The sequence below is a fragment of the Gobio gobio genome (assembly GCF_949357685.1).
Source record: "Gobio gobio genome assembly, chromosome: 4".
NCBI classification, from domain to species: Eukaryota; Metazoa; Chordata; class Actinopteri; order Cypriniformes; family Gobionidae; genus Gobio; species Gobio gobio.
Genome location: NC_137100.1, coordinates 47030149 through 47047759, shown reverse-complemented (window position 1 = coordinate 47047759; position 17611 = coordinate 47030149). Strand labels below are relative to the sequence as shown.

Genomic DNA, 17611 nt, shown 5'->3' with positions numbered 1-17611 from the left:
ACGCGGGCTAGTGAGAGATTGCCTGTTTGTCACGATGACGTCTAAAGTCCCCGCCAAAGGATGTAGTCCCTTTTAGCAACCATCGTTTTTAAGACACAATAAAGTAAAAAAAAAAAAATCACAAGCAGGTTTTAATGTGTTTTATGTCATAGATCAAAACGTGAAAATATTTAGAGGCTTTGTTAACCACAGACCTTATTTCAGGCGATTTAGCAAAAACCCATTCAAAAAACCCATAGACTTTAGGGCGAGGGAACCGGTAGGGCTAAAATGCTAACTCACTTCCGCGTTTTGGCCTACAAAGTGACGTCATTACTTCGGCACTCTATAGTGAGCCGTTGGAGATCCCATCCTACGTCACGATGTACCACAACGTCCAATAGGAAAATTCAACTGCAGTAGCCACCGTTCAACCTTAAGAGGGCAGCACTTTGGCGGTTTTACACCATATTTTATAGAATTAAAACACTTTATACTCAAATGTCTAAACATTTACTCGAATCAATGAACAGCATTAATAAAGCCCCAGTATTACAGATCATTAACTAAAAAAAGTTGGTTTAGGGTTTAGTTACCCTTTAAGTTTGAGGGTTGAGGGTGATTGCACAAGTTCATTTTTTCAGTCACTCTTCAGTCACGTCTTTATTCATACTGTGAAAAAGCATAGTTTCTTATGTGAAAGAAAACAAGTTTCTTAAAAGGACAATGTTAATTGTGCTTTGGATTATTTGACACTTTCCTATTAAGATGCCAAATTAAAAGCACCATTCCTACATTTTATTTGTGCTTTGCCTTTATGAGATTCTGTTGAACATCATCTTGTCTTCTCTCTCTTTAAGGTACAGCCTGACTGTATGGACAGGCAAGGATGATGTTCTTAATGTGGAAGAGCTGTTGCCCTACAGGCAAAACTTCAGCAAAACCAGGATCTACTATGATCTGTTAGAATCACAAATCAAACCGTTTAAAGGACTACCTGGCTACTCCTAAAAAAGCAATTCAACTTATTGACATTAGTTATGTTTCCATCCACCTTTTTATGCTCATTTGGGGAAATTGCATTAAATGTTAAAAAGTGCATAAAAATGTATGCGCTCAATTGAGGCATATACATTTTTTTTATCTGATAAAAAGACGAGCATAAACTATGATGGAAACACATTTACAGAATAAATCCCTCGATGCGCAACAAAAAACTCATGTGACATTGCCTCAATAGTGGATGTGATTGGATATCTGGACTAACCAGTGGACCAAATTCACCGCACACCATCTCAAATTGGTCATTCTGAAATGCCTGAGCCAAAGTCTGTCATCAGAATGATTTGGTTTGATTGCGTTCCCAAACACCAGGCATCACAAGCAAGATAACGCTCTTAGACACTATTTACAATGTAGCAAAAAGAGCCCCAGTGGCTTCCCCAATTGCAGAAACTGTAAATATACACTATGTACTGAAGTTTTAGGGTTTAAACTCTGAATTGTATTGGTTGTCATGCTTAAACAATTAATGTACAACGTGAAAGAAAAATACTATATTTTTGTAATCTACATTTGCATTTTGTAACACTTTGTATATTTGCATTTTGTCATTACAAATTAATAATAAAAGTATGGGGGGAAAATGCTTATCCTTAGAAAGATTTTTTAAATGTTTTTGAAAAAAGTCTCTAATACTCACCAAGGGTGAATTTATTTGGTCAAAGATACAGTAAAAACAGTACTATTGTGAAATATTATTACAGTGTAGAATAACCTTTTTCTATTTTAATATATAGCTACATTTTCTGCCGCCATTACTCCAGTCTTCAGTGTCACATGATCCTTAAAAAATCCAGCATTCTTTGATGAATAGAAAGTTCAAAAGAACAGCATTTATAAAAAAAAATAAATAAATAAAAAAAATAAAAAAAATCGGTAACCATGTAAAAGTCTTTACTGTCACTTTTGATCAAATTTTGATTTAAAAAGTAAAAAAAAATGTATATCTATTTTTATTTATTACCAACCCCAAACTTTTGAACAGTAGTGTATAACAATGATTTATACAAGAAAGTGTTGTTATCTGTTACAATGTTTCTGTTTCATTTATTAGTGCAGTAAAGTAGTTCTCAACATGTCCAATGATACTGCATGTTATTATAAAATGCTTAAAGGGATAGTTCGCCCTGAAATGAAAATAAAACCATCTTTTACTCACCCTGCTGTTGTTCTAATGCCCTCTGTCCTTCTATCTTTTTTGGACCTCAAAAGCAGCATTTCTTTCAATAGTCCTGCACGCACTCCTTCCTATAATGGCAGTGAATAGCGACCAGGCTAAAACATTACAAAAATTATACAAAAGTTTCACGCAATGATACAGTTAGACGCGCGCCATATATGGAAAGCGTTCAGGAGGAATACTATAAGGTTTTGCGAGAAAGAAACTGTATTATTCAGTCAAAATACTGAGCTTGGCCATTACTTTGTGCACATTCCCATATATATATATTCAGTTTCTTGCGTATAATATATATATATATATATATATATATATATATATATGCAAGAAACTGAAAGAATTGTTTTATGCAGCATTTATTTAGTCAATGGATAAATACAAGTCACAATATAGTATCTGTTGTAAATACAAAGACATTGCAGGCATAAATCAGGTTTAAAGAGACAGCAGTACATTAAAAAGCAGCAAATGTTTCAGTATTCTGATTCAGTGCACTAATGAGTGAGAGTACAAAGAACAGCAGTAAAGTGCAGTAAAGTTTATAATGGTCAAAGCAAACATATTACTACTGTCCAGTCTGGAAAGTGCATTTTAGGGGGTGGTTTATGTTTATTATGATTCATATTTAAAATGAATTCTGTTCAGATTTCAGACTTTGACAAGTTAAATTTCTATATTTACCACAACTTTCCTCTGTGATATTTACTGACCAAAGATTTCCTCGATCCAGGAACAATGGGTGTAGTTCCTGCCACAGGCTTGCTTCCACTGTTGAGGCTAACACTGGTATTGACTTTGATGTCTGGAATGGGTGCATGCGGATTAAGAGGTGGCAGATAACCAGGGCGGGTTTGTGAGATATGGTCAAGGAGTAGGACTCCGGATCGCCTCCGCTCCAGCATCGCCGGGCTCCTCCTCTGAACGAGACTTTCCAGAGACTCTCTGGATCCAGAGAGAGTGGAGGAGCGGCTGGTAACAAGCTTGCGTTTCTCCATCCCCCCAGTTCCTCCTCCTCCTCCAGTCTTCTTGAGGTCTTCAGAGAGTTGGCTGCCAAATTGAGGCAACTGAGAGTCAGAACTGTAGTTGTCCAATCCGAAGTTGCGGCGACGAAACCCATTGCGCAGGCTTGATACAGCCAGGTTGGGAAGACAGTCTGGGTCCCAGTCCATAGGAGCAGTGTCTGAGATGGATGCCTGCTTGAGGTTCTGATGTGAGGAGGAGTGAGGTAGCAACTCACCATCGTAGGACATGTTTCTACTAAGCCATTTCTGTTCTTTTGTTAGTTCTTTTTCACCATCAGATGTGGTCTCAAAGGCTTTAAGCAGATTAGCAGAGTCTTTGACGTCAATGCTTTGGTGCCGAGCTACCATAGCTCTCAGTGGTGTTCGGCAACCATTGTACCCAAATGAGAGCTCCTCTTCGGGGGTGATATGTAGAAGCTCTTCAGTCAAGGATGAGGACTTGCTTTGCTGTAGGAGCAGAGATGGAGGGATCTTCAGCCAGGGCTCTGAGTGAAGCCTCTGTAGATGAGGCAGCTTCACGACACTAGCTGCTTGCAGAGGGCTTGAATCTTGAATCTGTGATCCTGGTTTGGATGAGGGAAGTGTTGGAGTGGATCCCAGGGTCTCAGATTGGTTATTGGTGGGTGTTGAGATATGCGGGGTAAAAAGTGTAATTTCAGAGGGGTACATGTATGACGCAGAGGCACAGTGCAAACGGTCCTCAAGATTTGGAGGTGGTGGTACGTTCAGATACTGCTTGGTAATTTGTCTTCCAGAGGGTAGTTTGTCTGTTGTAATGATGATGACTTCTTTGCCCTTGGCCTTGCAGGCGTCCAGTAGTACTCTCAGTGCATCCTCGTCTCCAGCGTTAACTGCATAGACCAGAGCAGAGGAACTATTGTGGTCCTCTAAACTAGGGTCAGCTCCACTGGAGAGCAGAAGCGACAGCACCTCTTCGCCCGCCCGCTCTATGCAGGCATGCATTAGGGCTGTCTTACCAGACTTATCCTGAATGTTGGGGTCTGCTCCATTTTCAAGAAGATACCTGTTGAGAAGATTGATTCATTAGAGTGAGCTCAGAGGAAAGGATCAATGGCATATCAGAGTGTCCATGATAAAAAAAACTAATCTTGTAAATACACATCTTATCCAAAAACGTTTGTTACACGACCATTCCTAAATGTAGGATCAGGAAGATGTTTTTGAAGTCTCTAATGTTCACAAAACTAGATTTATTTCAAAAATAGCCATATTGTGAAATGTTATTAGAATTCAGAACTGTTTTCTATTTTAATATATTTTTAAAATGTAAATTATTCATGTGATGGCAAAACTATCAGCAGCCATTACTCCGGTTTTCAGGGTCACATGATCATTCAGAAATCATTCTAATACATGATTTAGTGCTTAAGAAACAATGTAGAAAACAGCTGATACTTAATATTTTTTGTGGAAACCATGATACATTTTTTCAGGATTCTTTGATGAATAGAGTAAAAAGAATAAAAAAAAACTATTTATTTGAAAAATAAATCTTCTGTAACATTTTAAATGTCTTTACTGTCACTTGACATTTTTAATGTGTCCTTGCTGAATAAAAGGTATTATTTAAAAAAAATGCTAAACTTTAAAAAGTTATCTTTAAAGATAAAACTTTCTTTTTTTTTTAAATATAATTTTTGGGGAGTCATTATATGATCTTGCATTATAAAATGGTCACAGTTTCTGATGGTTTAAGAGACTTATTGACCGTGACACAATGAGGGTCTGTGGAGAAGCAGTTTTGTTACAATATTTTTTTCAGTACTTCAGCTTTTTTTTTTACTTAATGCCCCCTACCAAAATATCAAAATGAAATTAATTTCAGAAATTAAAAATATGCATACAAGTCACTATGTATGAATTGCATTTTTACCATCCTTAAAACAACAACAATAAGTTTCAATGCACAATCAGCTAGTGTAATCAACTTACAGGATACCCACCTGATGATCTTTGGTTTTGGCACACTTTGAACATCAGCATGGTGATTTTTGCAGGCCACCATCAGTGGAGTTTCTCCCCTCTCATTGCTCTCATTAATGTAAGCCCCTCCTTCCAGCAGCAGGCGTGTCATCCTTAGGCGGCACAGATATACTGCTTTCAGCAAAAATTTTCCACCCGTGCGTTCCACCTCTGTTGAGTCCTCCATGATTATGTGGTGTGACCGTTGAGTGGCTAATGTCACGTGGGTTCAGTGGATCACAGGAGCTGATTTCTTTATTGGCTTCTGTCAGGGAAGAGAAGGAGAGCATACTTTATCAGAAGCAGAGTTTTTCAAGATTTTCACTTAAGTGTCTCCTTTTAATCCAATTAATTTGCATCAAAGCAAACCTGATGTCTATTTGACATTGAGATGTTCTCTCCCTCTTCACATCAGAAGAATATGCTAGAAAGGTTTCCTGCTCTAATCCAGTGTCTCTCGCCATTCACCGGATAGACACTAATATGAAGCTGTTTTTTGATGACTATGTAGGTGGCATGTCTAGGTGGTACTTGACAAGAAGAAATAGAAAACTGAATTAGTTATCTAATCCTCATTACATAATATGAATTACTCTTTCTTTTATATTCTTTAAATTTTTGCAGACTATTTTTGTTCCCAACATGCATTTATGCAACATATATTCTGTGTTTAATACAAGTTAAACTCAATCGCCAGCGCTTTTGGAATCATGTTGATAAACAGAAAATAAAAATAACGAGTGAATGGGGCCAACTTAACACGTAAAACACTAAAATTAAAACACCTTTACAGTTTAAACAATTCAGATTATAATACAGAAGTTTAGTTTTAACAGAAGAATATGTAAGTGTTTTATAAAAATGATATTTTCTGCCTTTAAATAAAAGAAAATACTGCCCCATTTACTTCCATTGTGTGCATTGCTGTAACCTTAATTTCTGCTTTTTTAAAAGAAAAGATCAGAGATGGTTTGCAATTATTGTGCTGTCGATTATGCTTTATTTCTACAGTACTTTCATGTACTTTTAATATAGCATGTGTGGTATAAGTGACATCTTAAAGGGATAGTTCAAAATGTACTCGTTTACTCACCCTCAAGTTGTTCAAAACCTGTATGAATTTCTCTTCTGCTGAATACAAAATATATTTAGAAGAATATGGGAAACCAAACAGTTTATGGACCCCATTGACTTCCATAGTATGGAGAAAAAATATATATATATATACGATGGAAGTCAATGGGGCCCATACACTGTTTGGTTACCAACATTCTTCAAAATATCTTCTTCTTTGTTCAGCAGAATAAAGAAACTCATACAGGTTTGGAACAACTTGAGGGTGAGTAAATTTTGACAGAATTGTCATTTTTGGGTGAACTGTCCGTGTTAGCCTGCACCAGACATGCACAGTGTCTTATAAGAGCAGTGTTTTTGTCAGTAGGTTGAAATTCAATAGCTTGAGGCAATCTGTATTTGCCTCATAGAATGAAGACATTCCTTTATACAGTCTATTGTGCATGTGGCCTTGTTCTCTCAACTCAGAGTGCAGTTGCAGTGCACTCTTTATTTAACAAACAGCGAGCGCGAGACTGCCTCAGTCAGGTTTCTAAATGTGATTTCACTGGAGTTGAGTTAAGACGAGTAAGGAAATTAATCTTTTTGTGTCCTCCAACAAAAAAAAAAAAAAGGATGACAACCTCGGCTGATGCTCTCAGTTTAGCTTTTCTTAGCAGTGAAGGCTGCATGTGACATTGCTAGTTTAGAGAATGTGTCAGCACCGTGGTTAAACGTTTTCTGAAATAAAAAACAAACCACGTGCAGATTATAATACCTTTATACCTGGGGTGACCAAACATCCAGGACATGTCCTGTTTTCAAGTCCTGTCCTGGCCCTAATATAATTTTATATCCCTACAGAGGGGGCATACTTTAAATGTATTGAAATTAACAAGGAATCTTCGAGTGAACTTCGAGGATCATTTGAGTATCTCATTGCCGGGCCGAGTGTCCTTGTTTTCGGTAATAAAAATATGCTCACCCTATATTTATACCTAACTTTGATATTAGCCTTAATTATGTCTACCTTTCCTGAACAAGAGCCTCCTCATATCTTTCTTTCTCCACGTGTCATGTTTTTTATGCTAATAAACCACTTTGTCCTGACAGTTTGGCAGTTGACAGGCTAAAGTCCTGATTGGTCTGGTACAAGCACACTGCCTGATGCCTGCAGGACATCTCGGTTCAAGCTGCTAATTCCTAGAGCTCCCTGGGCTGGCAATTTAAAACCACAACTTTGTGTGCCATTCCCCTAGTCTTCAATCGCCCTTGGGAACAGAGAGAATCTTTAATGACAGGCCTCTCTCCCTCTGTCGCTGCCTCATGCTAAAAAGCATGGAGCAAATGAGGCCCAAAACAGATGAGGGTGCTGATTGTTGCAGCAGCAGCGGCAGCGCTGAAGTGGAGCACCAAACAGACCACTCCACGCACCTGTATGCATCTGCGATTCATGCCAGATCACGCAATACTTAATTATCCTCACAAATGGTAGGCTGAATTTGTCCCTCTCAAAACACCTGCAGGGAAAATAAAAAACGCACTCTCTGCGACATCAACCGATAAGTATAAGAATAGTTTTTATAATAAGAATAGTATTAATCAAGCACGTGCACAGGTAGGGCTCAACCTGTGCAGAGCACATGCCCTTTTTGCCCTTACACTCCGAAGTGCCCTTTTTTTGGTGGTAGTGTTTTTTGTTCCTGCTTCAATAAATCAATAGTTTTGGTAAGTGCATTTGAGTTTGACTTTTGTAAAATGTTAATAATATATTGATAAGTAATACAACCACATTTAATTTATTTTTGCCACCGAAAAATCATAAATAAGCAAAGGTGCGCCCATAGACCGCCAAGAGCGCCTGCATGCGCTGTTTCCTACTGGAACTTTCACAAAGTGACTGAGTGATCCTCGTCATCTAGGTCAAATATATTTCGTAGAAATTTGTTCTTGGATTTATGATTGCTAATACAATTAATTTGTTAACATGTAATAATATCATGGTCGCATGTTTAATTCATTTACGTTGTTGATATATGCACATATTCTCTAATTTTTGAATCTCTATACTCTCTCGTTTTCACATGTGTAGTAAAAGATGGTTACAGTAATGTTGTCGTTACATTAAGTGCAAATAGGCCGTCTTTTTCACAGAAGGTCTGGTTGGGTCAGTCACAATTGCAGAAGACACCATGTAAATGATATCCGTGATAGTGCAGGGGTAAAGCGCATGGCTTAAAGCTTTGACGCAAATTGATCACGGTTCGAATTCGCATTTTGCCGAACTTGCTCTACTTCATTTTCCCATCACACAGAAATTCAAAAAGGCATTCCCCCCCCCCAATAAAAATAGTGAAAATCTTCAAAAAACGTAAATAAAGCATGTCATGTGTGTTTGATAATAAAGTGTTAAGGCCTTTGCACACTGAGTCCGAAATTCGCATGCGAAATTTTCGCACGTCAAAAAATAAATTCGACCTCACGTTATGTCAATCACGCTTGCACACTGCCCCCGAAACTTTCGTCCATCAAAAAAAAAATCGGAACAGGTTCGATTTTCTGCGTTTTTCACATCCGTTTTCCCATCTAGGCCTACAGTGCTGATGCCCAACCTAAAACTGCTGGCAATGCTGGTGAATGAATCGCCAGTGCTCCTCAGATACCAACAATTAAATATACAAATATTATTGTATCAAAAATACTACAATATCACAGCTATAATTATAGCACACCGACTCCCTGTAAACCGCGCGTGTGTGTGTGTGTGTGTGTGTGTGTGCGCGCGGATCCTAGACATAGGCTACTGCCAGCCTCTGTTCAGGATTGGAGATTGGTGGTCTTCTTTTTAATATGTGGCTCCAGTATTGCTAGCAAAGCATCAAACGGAGCCACTGACATGCGTTTTTTTCGTAACGCATTCATTAATACGCATCGGACTCCGTGTGCAAGGTCTCTGTGCGTGACGAATTTTTCGGATCACGAATACGAAAAAACGCATGCGAAAATTTCGGACTCAGTGTGCAAAGGCCTTTAGGGGCGGGTGAACAGAGGGGGTGCCCTTTTTCAGTTTCAGCACATGCCCCTCAAAAGGTCTGTGCACGGCCCTGGTATTAATAGTAAGAATAGTCTTGATTAATGAGGGTAATGAAAGTTTCCTCACGATGCTTTCGAGGTTTGCCAGGATCAGGAGAATAAATGATGAGCTTCCTTAGCTAACATTAACATTACCAATAGGATAAATTAATATGCTAAACAGTGAAAGCACCAAACAGTAGTTCATTTACTTTGCTTTATTTTAGTTCATTTGGAAAATAATTATTAGCATGATGTATTTAAAGCTGATTTATTTGTATTGTATTTCATTTTAAACAATCATTTGTACTTAACGCGTGAACTTCAGTTAACTTATAAATGTACATAAATATAATTTTTTTATGTTTAATCATTTTATATAAAAAAATACATTTTGTTTTAATTAAACGTAAATTAAATCCTCCATATATATGTAAAATAACATTTTAAAAAGTCCTTTGTTTCAGAAAATCATTGCATCACACTGTATTATCATCTGAAGATGCTATTTCGTGTTAACTATTTTTACTCTTATTTTTATAGAACAGATCCAAGGTCAACACTAACAAAAAAGCTCTATCCACTCACATAATACATCAGGTCTTGCACAGCCTTGCATCAAAAAAGTAAGACCAACAGCATCACAAATCTAAAAATAAAAAAAACCAAGTCTGCAAGAAATGCTTTATATTAACTTACCACATAAAATGTCATTATATATATGCAGCATAAAATGGTAACGTTTTGTATTTTATATTTAAAAATTATGCTTATTTTTAAAGGAGATGAAATTAGGTCCGTACCCTCTTATAAACCAGTCGCTGCTCTAGATTTCCAATAGCTTGTTCCTGTGGCATGTCATCTTTGTAAATAGATTAGTAATCCAGGGGTGAGACTGGTGCTGCGTCCCAATTCGCATACTATCCGTACTAAATAGTATTCGAAAAAAGAATTAGTATGTCCCAAATCTTAGTATGTTGAAAAAAGTATTCCAAAGATTCCCGGATGGTTTACTATTTCCGGTCAGAATCCGAAGTGCAGGGCTGCGTTTCCCAAAAGCATCGTAAGCCTAAATTGATCGTAAAAACGATCGTACGAGTGATCTTAATATTAAGGTCTGTTTCCCAAAAGCATCGTAACTTAAGTAGCACTTGAAAATGATCGTAGATCTACGAGTGCTCTGGAGTAATCGTAAAGCTCTAAGTGTATCGTAAGAAGACAGAGTTATGAGGTTTCCTACAGGACAACCGGCAGATTACACCTTTAACTTTATTCAAGTGCATTGTGATAATACTATACGGTTTTGATTGTACTTTATTGTACACTTTTTTATTATTTTTTTTATTTTAATATTCTCATTATTATCAATGTTGATTAAAAAAAACAGTTCTGCTGCTTAATATTTTTGTGGAAACTGACTTTATGATCACTGGATTTTTTATTTTTTATTTATGAGGGCAGGTAACAAACAAAAATAAAAAATAAATACACATCTGAATTAAATGAGGATATTTATTTCGTCTTTTTGAAAGGTATCTTTTCTTGTTTTTTTTTTGTTCAGCCATTTTGTCAGTGCCTCAGCCTGTAGGTAGTTGCTTTATATAGACGTGTTTTGATTGCTAATCCACATCAGATGACAATTATTAGGTGAAACGTTCAGAGGAAACGATTCCATATAAGGTTATATTTCAGCACTTCGCAAATGGACAGCGACTCTTAAGTAGCACTTAGAGCGCGTTCTCGCGCGTTCATGTTAAGTACATTTTTGGGAAACGCACGTGGAATTGCTGCGAGTGATCGTAACTTTGCTCGTAGAACATGCTCTTTAGAGCTAAGATACATCGTTATTGGGAAACCCGGCCCAGATCGATGCGCACTCTAACGGCTGATATTGCCCACAACCCATTGCGAGATGGACGAGGATTCGATTAGAACTACAAACGCGGATAAAAAGTGTTTAAAAAACTACAAACATGACGGTTACGCGAGTCTGACGGTTAAGTGGAGAGGATTAGATAAAGTGGTTTGAGTGAGTAATTATCAGTATTTAACCTGATGAAAAGATATTTATTCAATGTTATCCACATTATATTTCTCCTTCAGCAGCATTGAGAACTTTTGTAATGATACGTTTGGCCATTAACTTTGCAAACACATGAGAGGAGTCTCTGCATTAAAGACCCACGAAAGGCAGATCAACGAGCGACTACATTTCTCTCCGATACGGTAGGAAATTAAATTGAAAGTGGAGGATTTGAACTGTGACGATGATTGACAGGGCAGTTTAAACGGTGACGGGACGCACGTAACAGAGTCCGTTAAAGATGATGAAGTAGTATGTCCCAAAGCTTGCATACTCTTCTGCTACACACTCAAAAGTATGTACTTTTTCTTCACAAAAAGAGTACATACTTTTAGGACGTAGTATAAGTAGGCGAATTGGGACGCAGCCTAAAGCTGGAGCTTGAAGTGGGAGATGAACATGTGGAGATGTGCACTCACTGAAGGTGAATGAAGAAGTGGCACAGATACAGGAGAGATGAGACTGAGAGCAGGGGGGGGGGGGGGGGGGGTCCAGAGTGTCTGGCACTGAGTTCATTCTCTCAGTTGGTGTTATCAATATATTTTGAAATGAATAATGACATCAATTGGAGGGCCCAATTAATTCGAATTAGGCTACAAAAACAAACAAAAAAAATTACAAAAAAAAAAAAAATTGAGGGGATTTCAAAGGGCCCTCTCCCTAGACGGGGCCCTGGGTAGTCAGGTCCACTTTTCCCCCCACTACCACGCCCATGGCCCTCGGACACTTTTCTAACCGGAATGCATCTCGCGCTGATCACCGGTGATCGGTTCTGCGCAGATTTCGCTCATCTCAAACAAGCCTATTTCTAACCGGCATGGGCGTGGTAGTGGGGGGGAGGGGGGGGGGGGGGGGGGGGGGGGACCTGACTACACAATTGGCCCTCCAATTGATGTCATTATTCATTTCAAAATATATTGATAACACCAACTGAGAGAATGAACTCAGTGCCAGACAGTTCTGGCTGCTGTTCTGGAGATGAGACTGAGAGCAGAAATGAGGAAAGACAAGGGCTGCGTTCGAAACCGCATACTCATTGAGTAGGTACTCATTTTCAATAAGTACTTACTTAACGAGCTCTAAAAGAGTAGGCACTATATTGCCTGATCTCGTTAAGTATGAATGCGATCCGCACTTTATGCGCCATGTTGACGTTATCATGTGACCTACGACGTTATCTCAAGCGCAACAACTTGAAAGACGAGTGACAGGTTTAATTCATCGATCTATAAATATCTTAATATTGATTAAACTTGTTAATTTTGTGGGCATGTTGAAGAAACAGCTGCCCATTTATTTTTTGATATTAACCCTACTAATCTGACCCAGTTTTATCCTTACCAAAACCCACAATCGTGATCTCTTAAATATGTTGTTAATTTCTTTATTTTATATGCAAAACATTTCATCCACAAGCAAAATTGGCCTAAATCTCCTTTATGTTTTCCTTTTTCTTTTTAAATTTAACTCCTGCTTTATCCCTCAAGCTTATGAAATAAAATTTAATTGCATTATGATGAATTATTCAAAGATATCTAACCTTGTTATTGTTTTTTCTTTGTATATAATGTATGCAACCCCATGATATTTGTTTTATTATTAGGATTGTTAAAGATACAACCATGTAATTATAAAATAAAAGATAGGCCTATGAGTGACAGGTGCAGTAACAGCTCAAAGCATCAGTAACTCCACCGCCCGACCTGTGCGGTTTCCCGCAGAGTCTGCAACGAGGACCTCTTTCAGCTGCTCGAAGATCTCACCTTGGGAGAACACTGTTGATTTTATACTCTTAAAATGTAAGTTATCACTATTCAAAATTAAGATTACCTCAGAATGAATTGCATTGCTAGCCCACTAAAACACTTACAATAATAATAATAACAAATGCTGACCAATACTTAATTATATTACTTTTTTTTTTACTGAAAATTATATTGTTTTAGTAAAACGAGCAAAATGCAACTTGATGTCATATGACATAGCGATGCATGAATACACACTAGACAAATGCAGCCGATGTGAATACCAATTTTCAGTCAAGCAATGAATAAATGCATGAGTTAATAAAATATTTTATTTACTGACAACAATAGGAAACATGAATTAATGAGTAAAAGAATGAATAAAAGTAAACATCACAAATGAAGAAGTCACCATGAAACAAAGCTTTATTCAAACGTATTGTTCTAACAAACCATCACACATTTACAGGCGGTGAGCCCCACATCTGCTGTGTTATTTGGTGTACAATCTACCTAGATCCCACACACCTTCTACCTATTTTTAGTTTACAACCTCAGGCTAGGTAAAGCAGGTCAAATCCTTAACTAGATCATAAACATAAATTTATACTCACTCTCTAGAAGAACAGACCCCCTCCGTGTCTGGTTCAGATCAACTCGTTTAGAAAGCAGAGACGTGGCAAACGATTTACTTTTTAAATTGATTATAAAAGATTTCTTTTTCCAGTATCAAAAAGATCTTACATATAAACAAAAGATTTACATAAAAGAAAAACTCAAAGTAACAAAAGTCGGTTCACGAGAGTCACCAGCAGATGTCAGGCTCGGATCATCAAGCAATGGAGAAGCAGCATGTCGCTCTCAGCTTCTGAATTCCATACAGAGATCAATACCTTATATATCATTTCATTATCACACCTCTTCATTACATATTCAATTGCATAGGTCATCCAATCCAAGATTTTGGACCATTGTCAACTCCCTAAATTCCTTCAACATTTTAGTATATAATGCCCTATATTTTCTCCTCCTTCTTCTTCTTGCTTGGATCCTTGACCTCCTTCTTCGTCTCGTCTGCAGGACATCAGCTCGAGGTAAAACTTGCTTCGTTCAATACTTTTCTTCATGCATGCATGCTAATACAAAGTACATTTCATATGTTTGTCTTTTACATGAATAAATGATTTTTCGTACATATGGCTCAGTGTCTTTCTTCATCTTCTTAATAAAACAGATTGCCTAAAACATGTCTCAGCGTGTTCAATTCAATTATTCAATAAAACATTTTTACAAAGTATTTGTCTCCGTGTCTTTACTATAAAACCAAATAAAACACTTTTACAAAGGTCTTTGCCACCGTGTCTTTACTATAAAACCAAATAAAAACATTTTTACAAAAGTCTTTGCTTCCGTGTCATTACTATAAAACCAAATAAAACATTTCTACAAAACCATGTGTCTGTATTCTTGCTATGAACCAAAGTAAAACATTTTTACAATATCATGTTGTCATGTTTTTCCATGCTTACAAAGTCATTTATGAAAGTTGTATAAGAAAAACCTCCTTTAGGTTTTTCAGCCTTATAAACAGCTTATACATAAAAGTTGTAAAAATAAAAACTTCTTTCAAAAGTTTCTCGGCCATATAAACAAATCTTCATTTCACTTTGCTGTTTCTGTTCTACATGTGGCTCTTATAAAGTCCAGCATAAAGATTCTCTATAAAACCTCCACTACATTTTCTATAAGACTCTTATAAAGTCTAACATAAAGGCATACATAACATACCTGTGTGATTTACATAGGCCTCTTTACATTTGGCATTACTTCTTGGTTACACACTGGGAGTAAGGCCTCCCTATATTAGGCCTCATCCCTGGTTACATATTTGGGAATGAAGGAATGAATTTCATCATTATTCTAACAGCTGCCATCTCAACACAGCTGTGCCAATTCTGTGGCTTTATGACTTTTGTGGTGTAGTGGGCTAAACACTGAACTGATAAGCAGAAGGTTTCCTTGAGCAAGGCTCAACCACAGAAGCTCTGCAGCAAACGCACAGACATCAAGAATCAGAAAAGTGCTTAAATAACTCTGTTTGAAATTAAAATAAAATACAACTTAACATTTAAATTGATGTTTTATTCATTTCTGTAGTATACTCAAAGCCTTTGATGACAGGCTTCCTTCATCACCCTCTCTCCATGTTACAGCCCGGTTGAATTGAATAAATAATTTTGCTCATGCACTGATGTTGTACTGTCCTTTGTCTCTTTATTTCCTTGTTGACTTTACAACAACTGGAGGGCTAGAAAAGATAAATAAACAATTGTTGCAATTTGAAAATAATACACGTTCATATAAATGAATCAAAACAATTGACTATAGCAACAAATTTAGAAATTAATACTAACATTTATACTAAAAACATAAAATTACTCTTAAATCAAACAAACACATAAAACAATCATTAAGACAAGATATTATATATATACATAAGTGCTTAAATATAAATGAATACCTTGTACTCCTTTTCAACCAGGTGCAAAACAAAACAAACAAAAAATACTGCAAAAATGAAAACAACAAACAGCATCTAAATGCTTAAATCCACTTAAAAGTGTCCTTAATAAACTTATTATCTCCGTGACCGCATGGCTCCGTATCTCCGTCAGTGTTTTTATCTTCCGTGAGCGAGCTCTCTCTGTGCGCCTGCACGAGCGATCTGTTTGACTTTCCGGCAAGACGCCTTTCATAATAAAAGTCTCTATAGGTTAAATAACTTAAAGAGTGCAAAGTAACGTTCCAAAATATAATAAAACATAACTAATATTAAGAAAATATAGAATTACGATATATAATATAGGGAATAATATCAGAATAATATAATAAACTCCACCAGATAAACACACACGTGCTCTTCTGCTCCTGTAACATCAGACAGCATTCACGTTACCTGTATCTTAAACAACACCTTGATAAAAGCACAAAGGTTTTTGTGCTCAATACTACATTTAAATGTTGAGGTAGTTGCTGATGTGTTAATGTTCCTCAATTCATCAACAGTACTAATGGACAAATAAAAAAGATAACTTATGTTTAGTTACTTTATGTAGATGTATTAACATTACTGACGTTCATGTAAAGTGAACATTGTTGACAACAGAACTACATTATAGCACACACGCATCACTCTGATCAGATGTCTATTTCATGCTGTGATGTCATCTGCAATACTTATCGAAAATGTTCCTGTCAGATGTTAAATAAACATTTAGTAAGCATCTTTATCTTTAAGTAGGCTATATCGTTTATGTAAATCCACTTTGGAGACGTGTGTGTGTTACTGGAGCTCATACATAATAAAACATGTTTTTACAGCCCAATAACAACTGTACTATACTGTCTGTCGTCTTTACACCTTCAACAATTTAACAGTTTACTCTACAGTGGTTCAACAAATGCGATTTTAACACAAGGAACCGTGATTTTGGTTAGTAATACTCACATTTGATTCACTTTTCTCCGCCTGACGTCTCCTTTCCTGTGGCCTCATGGGAAGGCAGGGATAGAAAAGTATCCGACGATGGGTACTTCACAATCTGGGCGGAATCAGTAAGCCATCCGGGGATTTCTCGCATACTCTTTTATGATTACTGAGGTTTCGAACATACTACTCCTTTCACGTACTGTTTTCGCCTACTATATAGTAGGTAAGTAGGCATATTCGAGCGCAACAGTAGTATACGCACGTCTGAATCTCGCGAGAAATAGTCCAAAACCCCGGTAGTTCTCGCCTACTCTTTTATAAATCCTGTGGATTCGTACATACTTTTCGCTCGCCTACTGCTTTTTACATACTATATAGTAGGCAAGTATGCGGTTTCGAACGCAGCCAAGGTGAGATCATTGCTCAAAGGGCGAGCTCCCCCTTGCTTCCTAATTGTGAGTGGTTTACCTTAAATAAGTAAGCCTTTTGATTCAATGTGTGTGCTATTGGAGTGGTGGAAAGAGTGGCAGCACAGTGTAAAGTTACTAGGCCTACTATTGCTTATAATGTGTGATATATTCTCAAACTCCTTAATAAATTATCTGCCTATATTTCTGCACATGTAGATGTGTCTACCAATATCACTGTGTTCTCAAGTGCACACAGGTAATATTGATTTGAGCAATAAAGCAAATTATCATTTTTGTTTGGTGAAAAGCCCTAGCATTGCAGCACAGTTCTGTGCTTAAAAGCTATAGTCGCAAGTTAAAACTGGTAAAAAAAACTACCTGAGATCAACAATGGGCCAGGATAGACTAAACAGACTCGCCATTCTGTCAATTGAAAGCCAATTGGCCAAACAGTTGGACTTTACAGATCTCATCACTGATTTCGCAAACAAAAAGACTCGTCAGTGGGCATTTACTGGGATGTAGATTACAT

The 17611-nt window shown here is 37.1% G+C and overlaps 1 protein-coding gene and 1 pseudogene across 2 annotated transcripts in view; one reads left to right on the top strand and one right to left on the bottom strand.

Moving 5' to 3' along the window:
• The window catches only part of LOC307125682 (ankyrin repeat domain-containing protein 34B-like), a 407861-nt pseudogene that overhangs the window by 367209 nt on the left and 23041 nt on the right, over window positions 1-17611 (top strand). The gene's annotated exons all lie outside the window — the stretch shown is intronic.
• Window positions 835-17611, bottom strand: part of LOC307124761 (ankyrin repeat domain-containing protein 34B-like) — a gene marked incomplete at its 3' end in the record, with an annotated part of 84067 nt that continues 67290 nt past the window's right edge. The window contains exons 3-6 of the mRNA XM_079814206.1: window positions 5208-5491; window positions 3516-4267; window positions 2932-3230; window positions 835-939 (exon numbers count right to left, since the gene is read on the bottom strand). Of these exons, the coding sequence (XP_079670332.1) occupies window positions 835-939; window positions 2932-3230; window positions 3516-4267; window positions 5208-5413 (1362 nt within the window). The 5' untranslated portion in view covers window positions 5414-5491. The remainder of the gene's footprint in view (window positions 940-2931; window positions 3231-3515; window positions 4268-5207; window positions 5492-17611) is intronic.